The sequence below is a fragment of the Camponotus vicinus genome, unplaced genomic scaffold, assembly GCF_025532165.1.
Source record: "Camponotus vicinus isolate PSW18456_S1 unplaced genomic scaffold, iyCamVici1.0 SCAF_8, whole genome shotgun sequence".
Classification (NCBI taxonomy): domain Eukaryota; kingdom Metazoa; phylum Arthropoda; class Insecta; order Hymenoptera; family Formicidae; genus Camponotus; species Camponotus vicinus.
This window is the reverse complement of record NW_028141980.1, coordinates 2,610,559-2,634,643: the sequence shown is the minus strand read 5'-3', so window position 1 is coordinate 2,634,643 and position 24,085 is coordinate 2,610,559. Positions and strand designations below refer to the sequence as shown.

At 33.0% G+C, this 24,085-nt stretch overlaps 1 protein-coding gene across 7 annotated transcripts; it reads right to left on the bottom strand.

The window, feature by feature from the left end:
* Positions 1-1,104: 1,104 nt before the first annotated feature.
* Positions 1,105-23,493, bottom strand: Sirt2 (Sirtuin 2). Of its 7 annotated transcripts, none has more exons than XR_014439941.1 (8): positions 23,342-23,493; positions 23,101-23,251; positions 22,115-22,363; positions 21,464-21,820; positions 20,631-20,826; positions 12,811-13,003; positions 8,783-8,964; positions 8,414-8,637 (listed from the first exon to the last, which is right to left on the bottom strand). XR_014439941.1 is itself a non-coding variant. In XM_083105646.1 (6 exons), the coding sequence occupies exons 1-6, from the start codon at positions 23,129-23,131 to the stop codon at positions 8,896-8,898; spliced, it is 1,095 nt and encodes a 364-aa protein (XP_082961772.1). In that variant the 5' UTR covers positions 23,132-23,335; the 3' UTR covers positions 8,656-8,895. The 7 variants fall into 7 exon arrangements, 2 of the variants coding, with proteins under 2 accessions (XP_082961773.1, XP_082961772.1); XR_014439943.1 differs by having other exon boundaries at positions 23,101-23,263; positions 23,342-23,446; XR_014439942.1 differs by lacking the exons at positions 8,414-8,637; positions 23,342-23,493 and adding an exon at positions 1,105-2,830 and having other exon boundaries at positions 23,101-23,335.
* Positions 23,494-24,085: the final 592 nt, after the last annotated feature.

The following is a 24,085-nucleotide window of genomic DNA, read 5'->3' as shown; positions in this document are numbered from 1 at the left end:
GGTCACGTGAAGGTCACTTCAATTTTTTTAAATGGAATACCCTATATATTTTTGTACATTCTTGTAGCTTATTTCGAGAGCTTTCCAAAACACTATAATTAAGTACCTTTCCGTTAAGTACTTTTTGAGTTATGATGCTTGAAATAATTTCTTAATTTTACATAAACCGTAAAATATCTTGTAAAATATTCATTTTTCGATTATCTTACCTTAATACTTTTATGTACAAAATAATGAGAGGAATCAATTGGTGTAAAGAAAACACATAGTTGTTTTTAAGAAAAAATATGGAATTGTTAATTGCAAATTACATATTTTTTCTTCGAAACAACTATGTGTTTTCTTTACACCAATTGATTCCTCTCATTATTTTGTACATAAAACTATTAAGGTAAGGTAATCGAAAAATGAATATTTTACAAGATATTTTACGGTTTATGTAAAATTAAGAAATTATTTCAAGCCTCATAACTCAAAAAGTACTTAACGAAAATGTACTTAATTATAGTGTTTTGGAAAGCTCTCGAGATGAGCTACAAGAATGTACAAAAATATATAGGATGTTCCATTTAAAAAAATTGAAGTGACCTTCACGTGACCTTCAAATGACTCTTCAAGGTCAAACCAATGATACCATCTTATGGCCCCCTCGAAACCATACAACTTTTGTCTAAAACATTTTTCTCTATCTTGCTTATTTTTCGAGTTATTTGGCTGCCTAAGTTAAAATGGGTCACCCTGTATATATATATATATATATATATATATATATATATATATATATATATATATATTGCAACGCCTTTGTCCGCCTCGGAACGCCGATCCGGAGGAGGCGGCGTGCAATTTTGGCCGATAGAGAAAATAGCTGGTTTACAAAAAAAAAAAACGGTATCTCAGAATACGGTAGCGTACGGTATCTCGCAGCTCTCACAGGAAGAGCGGTATTGGGCGCCAGGCGCGGTCTCCTGCGTCACGATATTGTTACGGTAACGGAAGGATTCGATAACCCAGAGCTCAGTAGATGGCAGAGGGGTAGGATTCTTTGTAGGCTAGAGAGAGAGCGCTAAATAACTTCCGGGAGAGAGAAATGATCGACACTCCTTCGAGTATAATTATAAATATATTTAACAGTTATAGAGTATATGGACAAAGTATATAACAAAGACGATATGAGTACAATAGAAAAGGTTAAAGGTACGGGGAAAATAGAAAAGATTAAATGTAGAAGATACGCAAGTAACGAGATCGATAATATAAATTTCGAAAGAAAAGAAACATCAGAGTTATACGAAAGATACGAAGGTCGATTATCATCTATACGGGAACGAATACATATAATACGCGCGACTAAAAGATAATTATGAGATCGGAACGATAACGAATATAATTTCACGGACAGCGATGAGTAAAGTCAACAGGTAATTTACGGAAAAATCAAATATAACGACAAAATGTAACAATACGGATGTGATTTCGGAAATCCCCAAAAGGCACGAGCCTCATAAAAGATCACGATATAAATCGGATTAAACTTCCCATAATAGTCAGCGGTAATCTGCGGCAATCAATTCAAATGTAACGACGGTTATGAGTAACGGTAATTCCATGTCAGCGGGCACAAGTATTATCTCGCAATGTTTTCCGGTATCTTCACGACCTTTCGCTCTCGGCGAAAACAAATTCGACTCTCACGCAATTTCAAACAACACGAACGTTAACGGACGTAAATTTTGAACAGAGATTTCGTGAATTATCCAATTCTTGCTGAGTAGATTTCGGATATACGGTAACTCTCACTCGCGAAGAACGATCTCACGCAAACCCCGCTATTCTTTACGCAATACGACAGTGTCGGAATCTCGTGACCATACTAATACTCTCGAAATTCGACGCTCCACGCAACGATATAACAAGATACGAAACGAAACGATACGATACGATACGATACGATACGGTACGGCACTAACGATACGGTATAATGACTGTCGGCGACGAACCCCCTGAGAGGGACAGATCCGCGATACCCGGGGCCCAGCTGGCGTCCGGCAACGAAATGCGAGAAAAGCACGCAGGCTTCTGCAACAATTCGGTAACGAGATCACCGTCGCGACGGTATCAGGAAAAGGTACGACGCCAGCTGTATCCGGGAATAATTCTACGGCTACCTGAGCGATGGCTTACAGTCTAGCTTCGGTGTCCGGGTCCTCGCTGTGCTCTCGCTGCGGTCGTGCTCTCGATACGGCAGCCTGAACGGAGAATCGTGCTTTCGCTATCGCAGCTCGTCGAACAGTGACTTGTGATAAAGGCTCCTCGAGGCCCTCGAGTCCCGCGCCGATTTTCCGCGCACCCTATCGATTTTCGACAAGAAGGGGTCGATATTCTCCGCCCCCTCGAATTTCGTCCTGCCGCACGGCGGGTTGCTCTTCTGTAGGGGCCAAGATCCGACGTTGACGGTAGTCTGGTCGACATGGTTTTGTCGGTAGATCGGACGTGTCGGGCTGGCCAGGCCGTATCCTCGTCCGTCTCCAGAGGCACCTCCTCTCCTCAGTCTGCAGTCTGAGAGAGTGTTCGCTGTTTCTTCGTCCGGATTTTCCCGTCGTCGTCTCTCTAAAAGTGGCGGATATCAACACAATGGTTACATATGGATAGCGGCGGAGCGGGATCTCGATACATGACCTTTCTTTGAAGTGGAGGCATCGGTTCGCTACTCTCCTCCTCCTTTCTTCGGTAACTGCCACCTCCGGGATCTTGCTGTACATTATCTTACTATCCGCTCGCTCAGATTGCCGCGCTCTGCTCGCTTAAAGTTAATCTAAAACACAAAAATCTACACAAAGATATATCACGGGATCGGATAAGGGGCTCCCCTCAGGTGCGAGGAACGACCCTCCGTACGCTTCCTCCCCCCGGCGGGGTCACTGTGACGGAGCGCAAAAGGCGTCACGTCACAATATATATATACACACATATATATATGTATATATGTATATATATGCACATTATTTTCTCGATATTATATTAAGTGAAACATAAAAAATTATTAGAATTTTGGGTGCCCCCTGTAGAGTTCTAGAGTTCCCAGTCCATTTTAGAAAGAATTCCGTCATTTAAAGTAAAGAACCATTTAAAAAATGGGGGGCTAACTTCGCAACGCTTATATGAAAAAAGCAAATTTCTTTAGAGTTCTGGGTAGATTTCTAATAGTTCTATAATTCTAGATAACTTTCAAAAATAGTTCTGCTCAAAATACAAAAATTGTATTTAAAGTTCTCGACTTAGAAGACGAAAATTGGCGCGAACTTTTACAATTTTGGTTTTAACGCTTCGAGTCTTAATAATAATCGTCAGAATTCATGAGGGGCTACCTAGAACTCTGAATAGAACATCGGATTTCCAAAAAAATTGATTTTTGACTCGAGACGTGAAAAATTTTTTTCAAAAATTCGATTCTTTATTTAGAGTTCTGGATAGCCCCTCATGAGTGCTAAAGATTATTATTAAGACTTGAAGCGCTAATTAAAATTAATTTTAATCAAAATTAAAAGAGTTCTCGCCGATTTTTGTTTCTCAAGTCGAAAATTTCTGTTTCTCGGATCGAAAAATTTGTTTCGGATATTCGACGTTCTATTCAAAATTCTGGGTAGCCCCTCACGAGTTCTAACGATTATTTTTAAGACTCGAAGCGTTAAAACCAAAATTGTAAAAGTTATCGCCATTTCGTCTTCTAAGTCGAGAACTTTAAATATAATTTTTGTAGTATTTTGAGCAGAACTATTTTTGAAACTTATCTAGAACTATAGAACTATTAACAATTACATATTTTTTCTTAAAAATAACTGTGTTTTCTTTACACCAATTGATTCCTCTCATTATTTTGTACATAAAAGTATTGAGGTAAGATAATCGAAAAATGAATATTTTACAAGATATTTTATGGTTTATGTAAAATTAAGAAATGATTTCAAGCCTCATAACTCAAAAAGTACTTAATAAAAACTAACTTAATTATAGTGTTTTGGAAAGCTCTCGACCTCAGCTATAAGAATATGTAATAAAAAATAGGGGTTGCCATTTAAGATTTTTATGGTGACCTTGACTGCGCTTTTCAAGGTCATCCCAAGGTCAAATAAATACCATCAGCTAATAGATTTTTTAAGCCATTTTTTTCTATCTAAACCATTTTTTCAAAAAATTAGTATTTTCTGAGATATTTAGCCGTTCCGGAACTTTTGCCCTACCCTGTATATTGTCAAAGTAATGACCCTGAGTAACATTCAAAAGATTTTAGTCGGCGCTCGTTGTTTATTTGAAAGTTATAAACAAAAGAAACTTTATGAAACATATAGAACATATTTTTCGGATACCATGTATATATATTATTACTTGTACACGCACCGGGAGGAATGGTGTCCCGGTATGCTTGTGTTGACGCTCACAGACGTCATACTCACATAAGCGAAGCGCGCATGTACGTGGGCCGGGCAGCGAAAGAGAATGTGGGGGTAAAGTAGTGGGAGGCGTTTCGATGTTGCGTCCTTCGCGCACATAAGAGCGAGAGAGAAAGCATTACAAGACTTGATAGTTAGAGGTGTCCAATAACCATCTCTCTCACTCGACGCTCGAAGAGAGCGAGACAGCTATATACCGCGCGAGACACCGCGCTGTTTCTATACGTGTGTCGTGCGCTCTAGTATCGATATGCATACTTTTCTTTTCTTTCTTTAAGAAATGCGGCTTAACCGCGTGCACTAAAAGTCGGCATTCATTCTATTAAATTAAATAATAATTAAATTATATAAAAAGATAAAATTTAATGAAGAATAAATTCGTGGCTCACGTACGTGCGCGCTTTGCGTATGACGTCGACCGCCACACAGACATACCGGGACACCATTTCTGCCGGTGCGTGTACATATATTATGGATTTATAACTTTCTATGCAAAGCGAGGTATATCCCATACTACGGACATTGGTTGGATTAGGTTATATCTTTTGAAAGTGGAGCCCACTGCAGGGGGACGGAACACACTGTGTCTACGCATGTACTTTTCAAGATGAAGCGAAGTTCACTTAATCTTAATCTTCGTTAAGAATTTTGCTTCATCTTAGGAAGTACATGGTTACAAACAGTATGTTTCGCCCCCTTGCGAGGGGCTCCACTTCCAGAAAATATAACCTAACCTAACCCAACCCAATCCGTGTTTGTGATGCGGGATACACTTCATTTTGCATAGAAAATTACAAATCTATGTGGAATTATGCAACAATTGACTCTTCTTTCGATAAATGTATTAATAAACTTCTTACTTATCAAACTTCTTTTGTTTATATTTTTTTAATAAACAATGACCGCCGATTAAAATCTTCACAACATTACTCAGAGTGATGATCTTTTTAACAAATGTAGGAATTATTGAAATCGGGAGATGATCCGTATAAGTAAATAATTATCTTGTCCGGAGACGAACACGTTTCTTAATCCAATAAATATTTTCTGTTTCAGACTTTACATCAAAATATCTCCTTTCATAGAATACGTAGGACAAAAATGAAGATACTTTTCTTATATAAATGAAACTCAAGCTATCCAGTAAGCTTATTAAAAACTTAATCGGTTCAGTCACTATTAAAATCCGATAATTTTATAAGGTCTTAACCAGTGTTGCGCTTAAATAACTTAAAATAATCTAGATACAGATTAGATAAATCATATACTCATATATCTCAGATAAGATAAAGATAATTCGGTTTGAGTGTATCTAGATAAAAGATGAATTAGTTAAATATTTTATCTAGATACTTATAAGATAATATTTAAAACAATGATAATTATGCACTTTACGGACGACCTCACCGATTTCAATGATCTTGGCATATGTTGTCAAACTCACTCTTCTGAGTATCAAAAGGTTTTAAGTGTCGCTCACTATTTATTAAAAAGTTGTTAACGAAAAAAGTTTAATGAATATAATATGATTTTGCCACAGCATGTACGTTTAAGAAGATATATTTGATGGAATATATATTTAATATATAGCAAAGGTCATCATTAAATGTAGAGTAAACTTTGTTTTGTGTTGCAAAGTACATGCTTGGAGACAATGGGTTCCGTCCCCCCTTCGGAAGATATAACCTAACCCAAACCTATTTCTGATTTAAAACTAAAATTTGATTTGAGATGAACCTTGCTTCGCGTGAAAATTGCAAACCCATGTGAACTTCGTTTTATCTTGCAAAGTACATGCTTGGAGACAATAGGTCCCCCCCCCCTATGGGGGGCTCCACTTCCGGAAGATATAACCTAACCCAAACCTATTTCTGATTTAAAATTAAAATTTGGTTTTTAGAATAGGTTTGGGTTAGGTTATATCTTCTAAAAATGAAGCCTTCTTGCTACGGCCCCTATGGCTACCTACGGGAGGACGTAACCTACTGTCTCCAAACATGTACTTTGCAAGATAAAACGAAGTTTACATGTGTTTGCAACTTTTCATGCGAAGCAAGGTTCATCTCAAACCAAATTTTAGTTTTAAATCAGAAATAGGTTTAGGTTAGGTTATATTTTCCGAAAGTGGGGCCCCCCCGTAGGGGGGCGGAACACACTGTATCCACACATGTACATTTCATCTTGACTCTTAAAATGTACATAATGTCTAAAAATTGCACATAATTCGTAAAACTTTTTCGTTAATAACTTTCTAATAAATAGTGAGCGACACTTAAAACCTTTTGATACTTACTCAAGAAAGTGAGCTTGACAACATATGTTAAGATCATTGAAATCGGTGAAGTCATCCGTAAAGTGCATAATTACCAAAACAATTTAGGATATATAAAAATAATACATTCGAGACAAAAAATTACAGAAAATAAGCATGTATTCATTTGACAACAATAACGAGTATCGGCCGTGTCCACAATGTCAATGTCAATCGACCAATGTGATTATGACTGCGTTCCACTTAACGATCGCAATGCTCGCAGAATCATCTTATCCTTGTTGTTTGCTAAAAGTTAAACAAAGACACATCATGTTTACGAGTGTCGCGATCATTAAGTGGATCACTTTTAAATCCGTATTACATAGGTTGTGGGCTCGATTACGGTTGAAATTGACCGATTAGAGTAGCTGGCCAGTAAATTGCTATGGTTTGGAAAAATTGTACTCAGTGTACACTGATTACATTATCTTAGATCTTTTAATAAAAGACCACTTTTTTATATCTGAGATACAGATAAAGATACCACAAACTTGAATTATATAGATAAAAGATAAAATAAACAATAATTGCATCTAGATGAAAATCTAGATAATTTTATCTAAATAACGGAAAACACTGGTCTTAACTATTCGACTCACGTTAAGATACACGGGGTGTACCTTGCTGTGCTCTGCGCGAATGCTGCGCGTATACTTGGTGCGAGATACTACCGTGTCTCTTGATTCTTAAGGTATTTGCGAAACTTTAACTTAAATGCTTTTTTTTCTCAAAAACGATTGAATGGTGTGTCTTGCTGCTTTGCACAAATTAGTTATATATTAAATATACTCACAAAGTTTTTTATTCAATTCGGTGACGGAGTGTCGTATAGTCTTCTTCTTAATTAAATTAATGCTATTCTATTTAGATTTTGGTCATAATATAGAAAACGAATCCGTATAATTCTCATGGTTCTATATGAGATATCCCTATATTATCTTCCTTAATTCTTAAATGTATTATGTAAAAAATGTATTTATAGTCTGAGAGATTGCAGTATTTTTAAAGTTAGTATTAGTATTTTTATTTAATATTAAAATACACACGGATATGTGATAGAACATTCGCGAACTGCGCAAAGTACTATTTTAGTGAATCACACATGGAAATTCCGGAAGTGCAAAAGTGCAAACGAAGGATTTCGACTTTGAACCATCTTCACGTGCATTAAGGCTTGACCGTCACGAAGAAATTACCATCATGTCGCAATAATTCTCTAAAATTTTAGTCAAAATCAAAATAATAAAAACTACCCACTACAACCGAGTGGCGGGCATTCATTAATCTTATGCATATTTTAAGAACTTTGGCTAATTTTTGCTAGAAGTAATTAATACTTGATATCTTATAAGTTAAACGCGAACCACTTTGATAGACACACGATAAGAAAAGAAAATGAAAAATATAAATTCCACATCGCGTATAAAGCTACAAGAAAATATAAAGTATAGTTTTGTTTTTATAAAATAAAAAAACAAATTATTATAATTACAAATAAACTTCAATAAATATTTAGCGACCACTGATAGTTCGCGAACTTCTTAATTTCTTATCCGACGACGTTCCCACATCCTACGTCAGAGAAGCACAACAAATTTAACAAGTATTAAATTTATGAATAAAGAATAATATAAAACTGCAGAATAAATATAGACCACCATCGTAATACTTTTTTTATTTAATACTTATTTCCAGAATCATAAATAAAACATTTAATATCCATAAAAATAAAATATTCCTCTATATTCTTAATTTCCATGTTAAATGATTTTACCATAAAACCCATTTGTGTTTATGTGTTTTGAATTTCTTATACAGTTCGACAATCAAATAATGGATGATTAGGAAAGGCTGAATCGGTAATTCCTAATGCTAAATTAAAATTGCACATTAATATTATTATTGTTTAATTATTTACTTATAAGAAAAATAATAAAATAATCACACATATACATATTTAACTGATTGTATTGTAGATATTATTTAATTTTTAAGAATAACAGTTTTTGTTACCTACCTTAACTAAAATTTCGTATTAGTACATTTTTGAGATAAAATAATATGTCAATAAAATGACTTCTTCTTAAAGGAAAAACTTTTCCCCATTATATAATATTCAATCATTTCCAATTAATTGTCGTTTCGGTTTTTTACATCCAAATTATCATGTTCTTTTTGCATAAGAATACGCAATTCATCCTAAAATTATAAATTCTTTATTACCTATGTTACACATATAAAAGCAAATTTTATTTATATTTAAACAAAAATAAAAATATCAAAACATGCAGATATAATGTCACGTCCAGCGACTCCTAGATCGCGTGAAAATTTTTCTTTATTTTCTCATTATTCTCCATATCCAATAGGCGATGAGAAATATCTATAGGAAAGTAAGAGATATATTCTTATATGCAACCTATAATAAGGTGCGAATCTGAGAAAGAGATATATATGAATATACAGGGTCTTTAAAAAGTCCCGGAACGCTAAAATATCTCGAAAACGATCAACTATAATGAAAAATATGTAAGGAATAAAGTTGTAGGACTAAATAAAATGTACCTAATGATGATAAGAATTTGACCTTGGATGAAGTACTCAAGGTCATATGAAGGTCAAGTTGATTTTTTTAAATGGAACTCCGCATTTTTTATTGCATATTCTTATTGCTTATTTCAAGAGCTTTCCAAAACACTATAATAAAATATTTTTCCCTCAAGTACTTTTTGAGTTATAAGGCTTGAAATCATTTCTTAATTTTACATAAACCGTAAAATATCTTGTAAAATATTCATTTTTCGATTATCTTACCTTGATACTTTTATGTACAAAATAATGAGACAAATCAATTGGTGTAATGAAAACACATAGTTATTTTTAAGAAAAAATATGTAATTGTTAATTGCAAATTACATATTTTTTCTTCGAAACAATTATGTGTTTTCTTTACAGCAATTGATTCCTTATATATTATATTTTTATATTTATATATTTTATTTATTATATTATATTTTATTATAGTGTTTCGGAAAGTTCTAAGAAATAAGCTATAAGAATATGCAATAAAAAATGGGGAGTTCCATTTAAAAAAATCAACTTGACCTTCATATAACCTTGAGTACTTCATCTAGGGTCAAATTCTTATCATCATTAGGTACATTTTATTTAGACCTACAACTTTGTTCCTTACATATTTTTCATTATAGTTGATCGTTTTCGAGATATTTTAGCGTTCCGGGACTTTTTGAAGACCCTGTATATATATATATATATATATATATATATATATATATATATATATATATATATATATACAGGGTGACCCATTTTAACTTAGGCAGCCAAATAACTCGAAAAATAAGCAAGATAGAGAAAAATGTTTTAGACAAAAGTTGTATGGTTTCGAGGGGGCCATAAGATGGTATCATTGGTTTGACCTTGAAGAGTCATTTGAAGGTCACGTGAAGGTCACTTCAATTTTTTTAAATGGAACATCCTATATATTTTTGTACATTCTTGTAGCTCATCTCGAGAGCTTTCCAAAACACTATAATTAAGTACATTTTCGTTAAGTACTTTTTGAGTTATGAGGCTTGAAATAATTTCTTAATTTTACATAAACCGTAAAATATCTTGTAAAATATTCATTTTTCGATTACCTTACCTAATAGTTTTATGTACAAAATAATGAGAGGAATCAATTGGTGTAAAGAAAACACATAGTTGTTTCGAAGAAAAAATATGTAATTTGCAATTAACAATTCCATATTTTTTCTTAAAAACAACTATGTGTTTTCTTTACACCAATTGATTCCTCTCATTATTTTGTACATAAAAGTATTAAGGTAAGATAATCGAAAAATGAATATTTTACAAGATATTTTACGGTTTATGTAAAATTAAGAAATTATTTCAAGCATCATAACTCAAAAAGTACTTAACGGAAAGGTACTTAATTATAGTGTTTTGGAAAGCTCTCGAAATAAGCTACAAGAATGTACAAAAATATATAGGGTATTCCATTTAAAAAAATTGAAGTGACCTTCACGTGACCTTCAAATGACTCTTCAAGGTCAAACCAATGATACCATCTTATGGTCCCCTCGAAACCATACAACTTTTGTCTAAAACATTTTTCTCTATCTTGCTTATTTTTCGAGTTATTTGGCTGCCTAAGTTAAAATGGGTCACCCTGTATATATATATATATATATACAGGGTGTCGCAGAACACCCGTATCAGCCGAATATCTTAAAAACTGAGCGCGGCATACAAAAATATTTCAGACAAAAGTTGTAAGGTTTCAAGTAACGCATTACATGGCGATATCAGTATGACCTTGAAGAGTGTTGTCAAGGTCACGTAAAGGTCATCTTGAAATTTTTTAATGGAAACCTTTATTTTTTATTGCATATTCTTGTAGCTCATCTCGGGAACTTTTCAAAACACTATAATAAAGTATCTTTTCATTAAGTACTTATTGAGTTATAAGGCTTGAAATCATTTCTTAATTTTACATAAACTGTAAAATATTTTGTAAAATATTCATTTTTCGATTATCTTACCTTAGTACTTTTATGTACAAAATAATGAGGGGAATCAATTGGTGTAAAGAAAACACATAGTTGTTTCGAAGAAAAAATATGTAATTTGCAATTAATAATTACATATTTTTTCTTCGAAACAACTATGTGTTTTCTTTACACCAATTGATTCCCCTCATTATTTTGTACATAAAAGTACTAAGGTAAGATAATCGAAAAATGAATATTTTACAAAATATTTTACGGTTTATGTAAAATTAAGAAATGATTTCAAGCCTTATAACTCAATAAGTACTTAAGGGAAAGATACTTTATTATAGTGTTTTGAAAAGCTCCCGAAATGAGCTACAAGAATATGCAATAAAAAAATAGAGGTTTCCATTAAAAAATTTCAAGATGACCTTTACGTGACCTTGACAACACTCTTCAAGATCATACTGATATCGCCATGTAATGCGTTACTTGAAACCTTACAACTTTTGTCTGAAATATTTTTGTCTGCCGCGCTCAGTTTTTGACATATTCGGCTGATACGGGTGGTCTGCGACACCCTGTATATGAATCGTCTTCGCAAGCGAGATACCTATGCAAGAATCTTAAGAAAATGAAGATCGATATAAAAGTGTTCTTTTAAACGTGTATTTCTTTTATTATATGGATTGTAGCCTTATTGTATCCGTTCGATATAGAAATGATGTATAAATTGCGTTCAAAGAAATTAAAAATCTAATTATGTAAAAACTATGATAAATGTCTAATATTATTATAAATCTTTGAAAAAGTTATTTATCGTAATTTATTTAGTTAAAGTATTATAAATATAACTATAATTAACTAAAATGTAAGACGCGATCTTGCAAGCATTGCATTTAGAAAATGAAACTGATATATATTCATAGAATATTTTCTCTTGGAAGACTACTCAAAACTGTTCGCGAAGATCTTTTTCTTAGATCTTAGAATAGTTCAAAGAATTCGTTCCTAAAACTTGGATACATAATACTACCGTTGCCTCTCAATTTTAGAAACAAAAAACGCTTCCATAACAAGAAAAGAAGATTAGAAGATTAGACTAATCTTAGAAGACTAGAAGTTTTTAGATTAGGTTTATTTCGATTCGATTCCAGCGTAAATTAAAGCGTAAATAGGACATAACTAGGACATAACTATGACAAATAATTATGACATACTATTAGATCAATCTAATTAGAAATAAAAATTTTAAACACACATCGACATAAACAATATATATATAAATTTCTCTCAAAAATTTAAACATCGCCATACTTCTTTCTTATTCTAGCGAAGAAAATCAAACTCTAAGCAGCTAATTATTCTTGAGTTTTATCCCCTTAACCGTAAGAACTCGTAATTTAGATGTTCTGTAGAACGTCCTCAAAATCATTGGAATTGCTTGTTTCACGGAATCGGAGTTATCAGGACGTGACAGCAAAACAACAGAAAATAAGCCATAAAAATATATATATAAAAATTTTACCCCCCAGCCAAGTTTATCTGCCAACAGTTGGCAACCTGTGTCACAATCACCTAGCCAAGCTATATCGCGTCCTCCTTGCGCACTCTTGGTATCAAACATTAAACCCTGTCGTAGGCCTAAGAACCGTGATAAACGATCTTGCATACCTACTTTTTCATTGTTGATAAGCAGACGTGGACAAGTAGTTCGCACTCTTAAAAAAAAAATGATTTTTAATATATATATATATATATATATATATATATATATATATATATATGTTAAAGAATATTAATATGTTAAAGAAAAAAATGGTTAAGAACTTTTGGACTCGATTTTTAATCAGGAATAACGCTATTTGCCCGGGGACGCTTTTAGTTACTGGGCAAATAGCGTTATTCCTGATTAAAAATCGAGTCCAAAAATCCTTAACCATTTTTTTCTTTAACATATTAATAAAGCGTAATTATTGAGTAAAGTTGCGCCAATAAGCACCGACTTTTAGCCGGGCGCACGTTAGTGAGCCGCGCACCTGGTAGTGTGCGCAAGTGCTCCGCCGCTACGGCGCTATGTCATACCGCTATCGTGCAATATTCTTATGACTCGTAATAATGCGAAAAACTTTTTTGCATTAAAAATCGTATTTCTTCCGTTAAAAGCGTTTCCTTAAAGAAAATTTCGACAAGGAGATTAAAGGTCGGTGCTTTTTGGCGCAACTTTACTCAATAATTACGGCTTTATTAAGCATTATAGAAAAATATAGTTCAGGACTTTTCAACTTGATTTTTAATCAGGAATAACGCTATTTGCTCCGTGAGCGCTTTTTTAGTTACATTCTGTGTATACAGAGTGTCCCATTTTAATTGTGTACCCCCATTAATATCGCAAAAAGTGTTCGGATGAAAAAATGTTTCAGACAAAAGTTGTAGGGTTTCAAGTAACGCTTTACGCAACAATATCAATGAGAGGAATCAATTGGTGTAAAGAAAACACATAATTGCTTCGAAGAAAAAATATGTAATTTGCAATTAACAATTACATTTTTTTTTAAACAATTATGTGTTTTCTTTACACCAATTGAGTCCTTTCATTATTTTGTACATAAAAGTATTAAGGTAGGATAATCGAAAAATGAATATTTTACAAGATATTTTACGTAAAATTAAGAAATGATTTCAAGCCTTATAACTCAATAAGTACTTAATGAAAAGATACTTTATTATAGTGTTTTGAAAAGCTCCCGAAATGAGCTACAAGAATATGCAATAAAAAATAGAGGTTTCCATTAAAAAATTTCAAGATGATCTTTACGTGACCTTGACAAAGCTCTTCAAGGTTGTAATGGCAGAGCCGTTACTACGAGTTAAGTCGCGGTCCGAGTACCCGCCCGCGCAAATTGGCGTTGAGCGCCACTGTTTAGGGCCTTATTGCCGAGCCACGGATTGAGAGCCGCGGCCTACCCCACTTCGACACGCATGCCCATGTGGGGGTATCGCGTGGGGGTATCCAGCCGGGTATATAAGCCGGCCGCTCCGGCAGACCGATACCTTTTCCTGTCCCGACTCTCGGGACGCTCGAAGCCACAGGGCGCACTCTGGGCATTCGAAGCTTACCGAGCTCCTATCCTTGCTCACTGGTCCAGAGCACGATCGTTACCGTGCCCGGTCGGGTGCACCCGATGACCAGTAGCATCCCGTCGAGCCACGGACGATCCGGTCCAGGGTACGGGCGCTCTCGTACTCGGTCGGTTGCAACCGACGTCCGGCTCACACCCTTGACGACCTAACCGCCGTTTTCACGGCACCGACCGAATAGCCGTTTTCACGGCTTCTGACCGAATAGCCGTTCTTACGGCTCCTGGACGAATAGCCGTTTTCACAGCTCCCGACCGAATAGCCGTTCTCACGGCTCCCGAACGAATAGCCGTTTTCACGGCTCCTAGAACAAACAGCCGTTCTCACGGCTCCTGGGACAATCAGCCGTTTTCACGGCTCGTGTCCGACCTGCATCCGTGCCTAAGTGTACGCGATCACCCTGTAAATATCCTGCGTCTTTAAAATAAGATCCGCGTCCGTAATGAAACGTACGTGACCACCTTGTAAATATTTTGCGTTCACGTCCGTGCCTAGTTGTACGTGACCCCTTGTAAATATTCTGCGTCTTTAGGATAAAGTCCGCGTCGTGCTGTGCATATCTTGCGTTTGATCCGCGTCCGTCACGAACCGTACGCGACCACCCTGTAAATATCTTACGAATTTATATATGTTTGTGAATCTAAATTAACTGAATAAAGTATCTGTTCTGTTTCGTAACATGTAGTTCTGCAAGCCTGAGCCTCCCCTTCTCCCGAACCCTGACACCGGCGAGCCGATCCGCGACGGGAAAGGTGCTCCGTTACAAGGTCATACCGGTATTGTTGCGTAAAACGTTACTTGAAACCCTACAACTTTTGTTTAAAACATTTTTTTATCCGAACACTTTTTGCGATATTAATCGGGGTGTGCAATTAAAATGGGATACTCTGTATATATACAGGGTGTCCCATTTTAAATAATACGCTCAAATATCTCCGAAACGGTGCGTTAAATAAAAAAATGTTTCAAACAAAAGTTGTATGGCTTGAAGGAGGCCATCAGATGGTGGCAATGATTTGACCTTGGAGAGTCGTTTGAAGGTCACGCGAAGGTCACCTTCAATTTTTTAAACAGAATCCCCTATTTTTTATTACTTATTCTTGTAGCTTATCTCGAGAGCTTTCCAAAACTATAATAAAGTATTTCTTCATTGAGTACTTTTCGAGTTATGAGGCTTGAAATAATTTTTTAATTTTACATAAACCATATAATATCTAGTAAAATATTCATTTTTTGATTATTTTACTTTAATACTTTTATGTACAAAATAATGAGAGGAATCAATTGATGTAAAGAAAAAACATAGTTGTTTTTTAAAAAAAATATCTAATTGTTAATTGCAAATTACTATACGCGATGTAGCAATCAGTTGATCGCGGCGAGCGCCCCACGTAATCGCCTATATTGCGCCGTCCCTGCCTATCTCTCGTACTCGTTCCGTAATTAGTTAACTATTTTCCTTTATAGTTTAAAAACTAAGCTCCGGGCAAAATTTTGCAAGAGGAAAAATCGTCTTAGAATTCATTCAAGAATTTGATATTTTAAAGACAAATGTTTGTTTAGAATCACCCTGTAGATACAGGGTGTCCCAGACCACCCGTACACCCCTTTTAAAATGAAAATAAATGGTTTTTATCAAAAATCGCGAACAATTTTTAAGTAAATCGAGTACGCTCTATCAAATGGTGATATTTTCAACTTTTGATTCCGACCGGAAATACGTCATCCGGATCGGAAGTTGAATTTTTTATTTTTATCGAGAGCTTTCCAAAACACTATAATAATAATTAAGTACCTTTTCGTTAAGTACTTTTTGAGTTATGAGGTTTGAAATAATTTCTTAATTTTACATAAACCGTAAAATATCTTGTAAAATATTCATTTTTCGATTATCTTACCTTAATACCTTTATGTACAAAATAATGAGAGGAATCAATTGGTGTAAAGAAAATACATAGTTGTTTTTAAGAAAAAATATGAAATTGTTAATTGCAAATTACATATTTTTTCTTCGAAACAACTATGTGTTTTCTTTACACCAATTGATTCCTCTCATTATTTTGTACATAAAAGTATTAAGGTAAAATAATCGAAAAATGAATATTTTACAAGATATTTTACGATTTATGTAAAATTAAGAAATTATTTCAAGCCTCATAACTCAAAAAGTACTTAACGAAAAGGTACTTAATTATTATTATAGTGTTTTGGAAAGCTCTCGAGATAAGCTACAAGAATATGCAATGACAAATAGTAGGTTCCATTTAAGAAATTGAAGGTGACCTTCATGTGACCTTCAAATAACTCTTCAAGGTCAAACCAATGGTACCATCTTATGGCCCCCTCGAAACCATACAACTTTTGTCTGAAACATTTTTGTTTGCTGGGCTTAGTTTTTGAGATATTTTACTGTCCAAGTTAAAATGGGACACCCTGTATATATATAAAACAGTTTTTCATAACTGGCACATGTAGTTTGTGCTTATTTTTTTACTTCCTTATAAAAAAGATAAATTTTTAAGTATTATATACGCTACACCTACGTCGTGCTTAGGCCGCACAATGCAATAACAGCATCTCCTATCTTCATACATATTCCACACTATAAAATTACCACAAGTTAAACATTTTTAATTGTATTCATGTATAATGTATGATGTATTTTACATAATAATAAACAATTTGAACATGTATAAACAAAAATGTATCTTTATCAACATAATTTTTATTTTCTTTATTTTCCATTATATTCAAGAAAAAGTATAATGAATTTTTTTATACAATCGAGAAGTTGTTCCAATGCATGAAAAATTATAAGTAACTGAAAATATGTGTTAAAAATATATACTTCTCATGTTCTGTAATATACAGGGTGTAACTGCTTATTGGCGCAATATTATTCAATAATTACCGCTTTATTAAGCATTATAGAAAAAAATGGTTCAGGACTTTTCGACTCGATTTTTAATCAGGAATAACGCTATTTGCTCCGTGGGCACTTTTTCAGTTACACCCTGTATACAAAATTTTATCAGTAAAATATATATTTTACTCATAAGAGGAGATTAATATATGTATATAATTATTAATATACAGGGTGGGCCATTTTAACCTATGCACCCAAATTTCTTTGTACCTAAGACAGATACGGAAAAATGATTCAGACAAAAGTTGTTTGGTTTCGAGGGGGCCATAAGATGGTATCATTGGTTTGACCTTGAAGAGTTATTTGAAGGTCACATGAAGGTCACCTTCAATTTCTTAAATGGAACCTACTATTTGTCATTGCATATTCTTGTAGCTTATCTCGAGAGCTTTCCAAAACACTATAATTAAGTACTTTTTTGTTAAGTACTTTTTGAGTTATGAGGCTTGAAATAATTTCTTAATTTTACATAAACCGTAAAATATCTTGTAAAATATTCATTTTTCGATTATCTTACCTTAATACTTTTATGTACAAAATAATGAGAGGAATCAATTGGTGTAAAGAAAACACATAGTTGTTTTTAAGAAAAAATATGGAATTGTTAATTGCAAATTACATATTTTTTCTTCAAAACAACTATGTTTTTTCTTTACACCAATTGATTCCTCTCATTATTTTGTACATAAAAGTATTAAGGTAAGATAATCGAAAAATGAATATTTTACAAGATATTTTACGGTTTATGTAAAATTAAGAAATTATTTCAAGCCTCATAACTCAAAAAGTACTTAACAAAAAAGTACTTAATTATAGTGTTTTGGAAAGCTCTCGAGATAAGCTACAAGAATATGCAATGACAAATAGTAGGTTCCATTTAAGAAATTGAAGGTGACCTTCATGTGACCTTCAAATAACTCTTCAAGGTCAAACCAATGATACCATCTTATGGCCCCCTCGAAACCAAACAACTTTTGTCTGAATCATTTTTCCGTATCTGTCTTAGGTACAAAGAAATTTGGGTGCATAGATTAAAATGGCCCACCATGTATATAAAACAATTATACACACACACACACACACACGCACACGCGCACGCGCGCGCACACACACACACATGTATATATGTATGTATATATATTAATAAACTCGTCATATATATATTACATTCTTAAAATTTCAATTTTTAATATATAATTATTTTATTCAAAAAGTTCACCTTTTAAAAGTCGTATATCAAAAACAGAGCATTTATTTTCTCAGATACATATTTATACAATTTTTCTTATTTTGATCTAGGAAATCTTCTCCTTAATCCTTTTAATGTTTTTAAACACCCTATATATATATAACGGAACATAAAGAATAAAAATAATATCGATATAAAACTGTTATTTCCTCTTATACATATACAACTCATTTATTATTATATCATAAAATATGTCATATATTATATATGCACACATTATACATGCAATTAAAAATGTTTAGTTTGTGGTCATTTTATAGTGTGGAGTATGAGATATTTAGACAAGCTATTATATATTGTGCAACATAAACGCGACATAGATATTTACAATGTAACTTAAAATTTTTCACAAATGTGATTTTGTAAAATAGTGTTATAATATATAGATTTGGCACTTGTATGTAATACTAGATTAAACACTTTCTTTGTTTTCTGTTCTAATTTTAAAATCTGCAAAAATAATAATAGAGAATGAAATAAAAATAAGAAAATAATAATAGAGAAATATTAAAAAATATGTAGTCGAACACGAATTTAAATATGTAGTTACGAAATATATAAAATCCCATAAAACTTTTGTTAGAAACACTTTTTTATATATCAAAGTCAATTTTAAACAATTGTTTTAATTCCTAAACATTTGATAATGCCTATGTATCTTTTATTTTTATCTTATAATTTTTATCTTATATTCAAAGTCCATCAAAATCAAATGTGACAGACATATGACATGTGACACACAATTCCGATTCTTTTCTTATAAAAGCAATTATTCGTCAATTTTGTAGTTTCCTTAATTCTTTGCAATCATATATCGATATCACATGACTCAACATTATATTTCGTTCCAGTTGATCCATCAAGTCTAGTAATTCGATAAAGGAATTTATTTACGACTATTTATGTCTATTATATATTTATAATTCTATATATATATATATGTGTGTGTGTGTATTTATAAATATTCTAGGGATCCCGAAAGTATTTTTGATATTATTATAATACAGGGTGTCCTTGAATGGTCTGTACAAACTTTGTGAATAACGCTTGCTTCTGGAGTTACGACGGTTCGAAGTTTTCCTGCAATAGCTGGAGAAATTATCACGTCAAATCGCATAGGTGTTACAAAACTGTGTTTATTTATTTCCTCGGTTTTGCCACGGACATAACAGGACAGTACACTTGCTATAGCAAATGCTCGAAATGGCTTCCGTTAGATTCCAAGGAAGCCTGCGCACGTCGCCGCATTGTCTGGCGAACCGTCCATTTCCACCGGCACGGCCATACACCAGATGGATATCCGCCAGTTCATAAAATGAATAATTTGATTCATTCATGTTTTTAAACACAGTTTTGTAACACCTATACGATTTGACGTGATAATTTCTCCAGCTATTGCAGGAAAACTTCGAACCGTCGTAACTCCAGAAGCAAGCGTTTCCGACCCCATGTTTATGGGACATTTTCTGCTTGTTTAGGTCCCTGGAACTTATTCACAAAGTTTGTACAGACCATTCAGGGACACCCTGTATATGCATATACTTTTGCAGGCTTATTTCTTCCTTTGTGCATTTTATATAATATAAGAGATAAAAATATGGGAAGATACACACGAACGAACACACACACACACACACACACACACACACACACACACACACACACACACACACACACACACGCACGCACGCACACACACACACACACACACGCACGCACGCGCACACGCACGCGCACACGCACGCGCACGCGCACGCACGCACACGCACGCACACGCGCGCACATACACACACACACGTCATTAAGTATAACTGAAAATAGCTGAATTGCACTTGGACCTGTTGGAACAAAATGTCGGAAATGATTTGGACTGCAAAGAATTGCACAATTTATTACACTCAATTTTAGAACCAAAAAATAAAAAAAGATTCTTTTTAAATAGAGAATTGCAATATGTATTTTCATGTTTATATACATTCTATGTTTATAAAATTCTATATTTTTCAAAATTTTATAATATTTATATGCATACCTGTCTATTAATGATGCAAAAGGTTGTACTACTAGACTTGATCCCATAATAATTAAAAGATCAGCTTGTACAAAATCTCGATCAGCAAGTACTTGAAAACGTTCAGGTAACGTTTCACCAAAAAAGACTATGTCAGGTTTTACGACACCTTCATTACATTCTTCACATTTTGGTATCATGCCTTCTATGATTTTTTCTATAATTTAAAAGCATAATCAGTATCTCATTAAATTAATATCTTGTTAAGTTATCTTTAAATTATTTTATTTACTTGATTAAAAATTTTAATTTATTCAAAAGCTAGAAATTGTGTTATATTACCAAATTAAAACATTCAATATTTAAAAATAGTGTTATATTAAAAAATATTGTTACAAAAAAATGGTACTATCTAATAATTTACAAAAAAGAGGAAGAGAGAGTTTAAGTTGTTATACCTACATACACATATACATACGTACGTACGTACACACACACGCGTGTGTGTGTGCGTGTGTATGTGTCAAACATTAGTTAATTGGATTTGATTTTTTTCGAGATGAATAAAAGTTTGTTAGTTTATTATTAGTTAAGAATAAAAAATAAATAACTAAATTGCATATTAAAATAATATGCAGATATATATGCTAATATGACATTAGGGACAAAGTCGTCTAATTGTATTGTGACGCTTAAAAAAAATGTGTTATAAAAATATAAAATATACATAATACTAATTATATAACAAGCACAGATTTTTAAGACTTAAAAATGTGAAATAAAAAAAAAACTAAATTATTTATATAGAAAAATTTGTTAGTATTCTTTTTCTTTAGAAATATTGGAAAATATACCTTTCATCCATGTGAGCATATATGGCGCTAGGCATTTAAGACAACGACCAGTATGAAATGTTCCATGAGCTTCCACTAATTTCTCAGAAGGTAATCCGGCTATACGTTCCAATGTATCAATATTTTGTGTATAATGTCGTAGTAGTAGACCTTTTTCCCATAACAGACGAATAAAGTAATGACTCAATGTAGGTCGGAATCCTTCTGGCAATAATTCTCTTGCAAGTGTGAAGAATGGTTCTGGATTTTTCATAAAAAAATCTAACTCAAAAATAGCTTGTGGATAAGGTAAATTATATTTATCTAATTTATGATAAAGTCCACTGGATGGAGAGCGGAAATCTGGTATTCCAGCAGCTAAAACACAGATAAACATTATTTATGTACATATCTGATGTACATTCATATACAATATTTGCATTTATAAGCATATTATAATGCATTATTTTATAATCAATATATGACAACATAATAGTTATTATACGTAACGTTACTGTCATTGATTATAATAAAAAAAACATTGTATGCATATTTAATAAAATAAAAAAAAAATAAAATAAGAAATATTATACATAGAAAAAATTATCACAAATTGAAAATAAAAGGAATCTATTGTAGAAGATATGAACATGTCTTTAAATATATACTAACAGGTAGAGATTCCAGCACCTGCCATAGTAATGATTTTACAATCTGGCTTTTCTTTAATAAACTTAACAATTCCATCTAAGCTAAGTTCATGAAGAACTCTTTGTTGCGACTGATCATTTTGATTACTCGTTGACAAATCAACAAGTCTTAATTTCTGAACTAAATATCTACGTAACCTTTCCATTTCAGAATCCTCTATGTCTGATGATTCAGAAGAAATCTTTTGTTTTTCTTCATCTGAATTATTGTCTAAAACAAAGAAAAAATACTTGATATACACAAGCTACATATTGTATTTTAATAATAAATGTTTTTAATAATCATAATGTTTATATATATTATTTTATGTTAAAAGAGTGGTTTATATATAAAAAAATTTACAAGTTCTCGATATGTTTACAATTTTTCTGATATAAAATTGTAAAAAAACTGAATGTTGTTAATTAAATGATAATTATTTTTTATCATTTAGATTAAAATCATTCTGAGAAAATCATTCAATTATGTAGTTAATTTATTTAGCATGTTAACCTTACAAATAAATTTTGCACTTAAATGCCTAAGCAAAATCTTATAAGCTGTTTAAATATATATATCTTATTCTAATGCACATCAAATTAAGAAATTAGTTTGCATAAGACAGTTTTGTTGTTCTTAACTGAACTTCTTCTCTCTGCTTTTTTTCGCTTTTTCTTTCTAATCTTTAAGTGTGTGTGTGTGTGTGTGTGTGTGTGTGTGTGTGTGTATATATATATATATATATATATATATATATATATATATTTCATTCTATTATATACATTTCATTCTATTCCAGTTCAGTTAAAAATAACAAATCTCATATTTACATTATAAGAAAAAATATAAAGTTACGATACGGAAAGTAAACATTTACTTCATATCGTTAGTTATTCTTATATGTACATTATTTTTTGTTCTTTTCTGATTCAAGAAAAATGAATGTACTAATTTCATTTAAAAATTACCTTTTCGATCTTCTTCGGTCTCCTTATCCATAGTGCAACTTAATGCAATTATATGCTTAATATATGGTTTTGAAAATGTGATTTGTATAAAGCTATCACATACAACGATACACTCACTTCGTTAATGATAATACACGCAATCCAACACGATCTGGACAGGAAACTTACACGATAGAATGAAATCTATTATATATGCAATGCAACTCTATTGTACATACTTCGATCTTTGAGTTGTACTTACAAATACAATAAACTGCAATATGCGCAGCTAAGGTCGGCAGTCGGTAGAAATGATGGACAAACTCTGAATTGATATTGGAGACCCCACGCGGTGACAATGTGTAACTTCGGTTTCAGAGTTACCAACTCTAAGCCCCAGTTCCACAACTTAAGCCAGCGGCACACGGTGCTATTTTAAGCCGACGGCACACGGTACGATTTTTCGTACTGGATTTGATAAGATTTAGTAAAATACTAAAAATGCACCAATCAGAATGCAGCATTTCTAATATTTTACTAAATCTTATCAAATCCAGTACGAAAAATTGTACCGTGTGCCGTAGGCTTTATTCTGTGTTAGCTCATTGTGAGAGCCAATCAGACAGCTATTAGGTTATGTAAAGATGGAGAGGAATATAACCACAAATAAAGGAAATGAAAAAACAAAACGATATTGATTTTGTCGTAACATATCGATAAGTAGAAATAATGCAATTGCATTTTTTCTACGTTTCACTGCTGTAATAATGGCTCGCTCCATATTTATTTGTTATTACTGAAAGGATGCTAGTACGAAAACCAGTAGTGAAAAAATCCTCGTCTGAAGCCAAGCGAGCAACACAGTCAGCAGCTATGCCATCAGTGTTGCCGACACAGTAGCAAGCATGCAGATCCAGCTGGTAATCTAGCAGATAAAATAGCACCGTGTGCCGCTGGCTTTAAGCCGACGGCACACGGTACGATTTTTCGTACTGGATTTGATAAG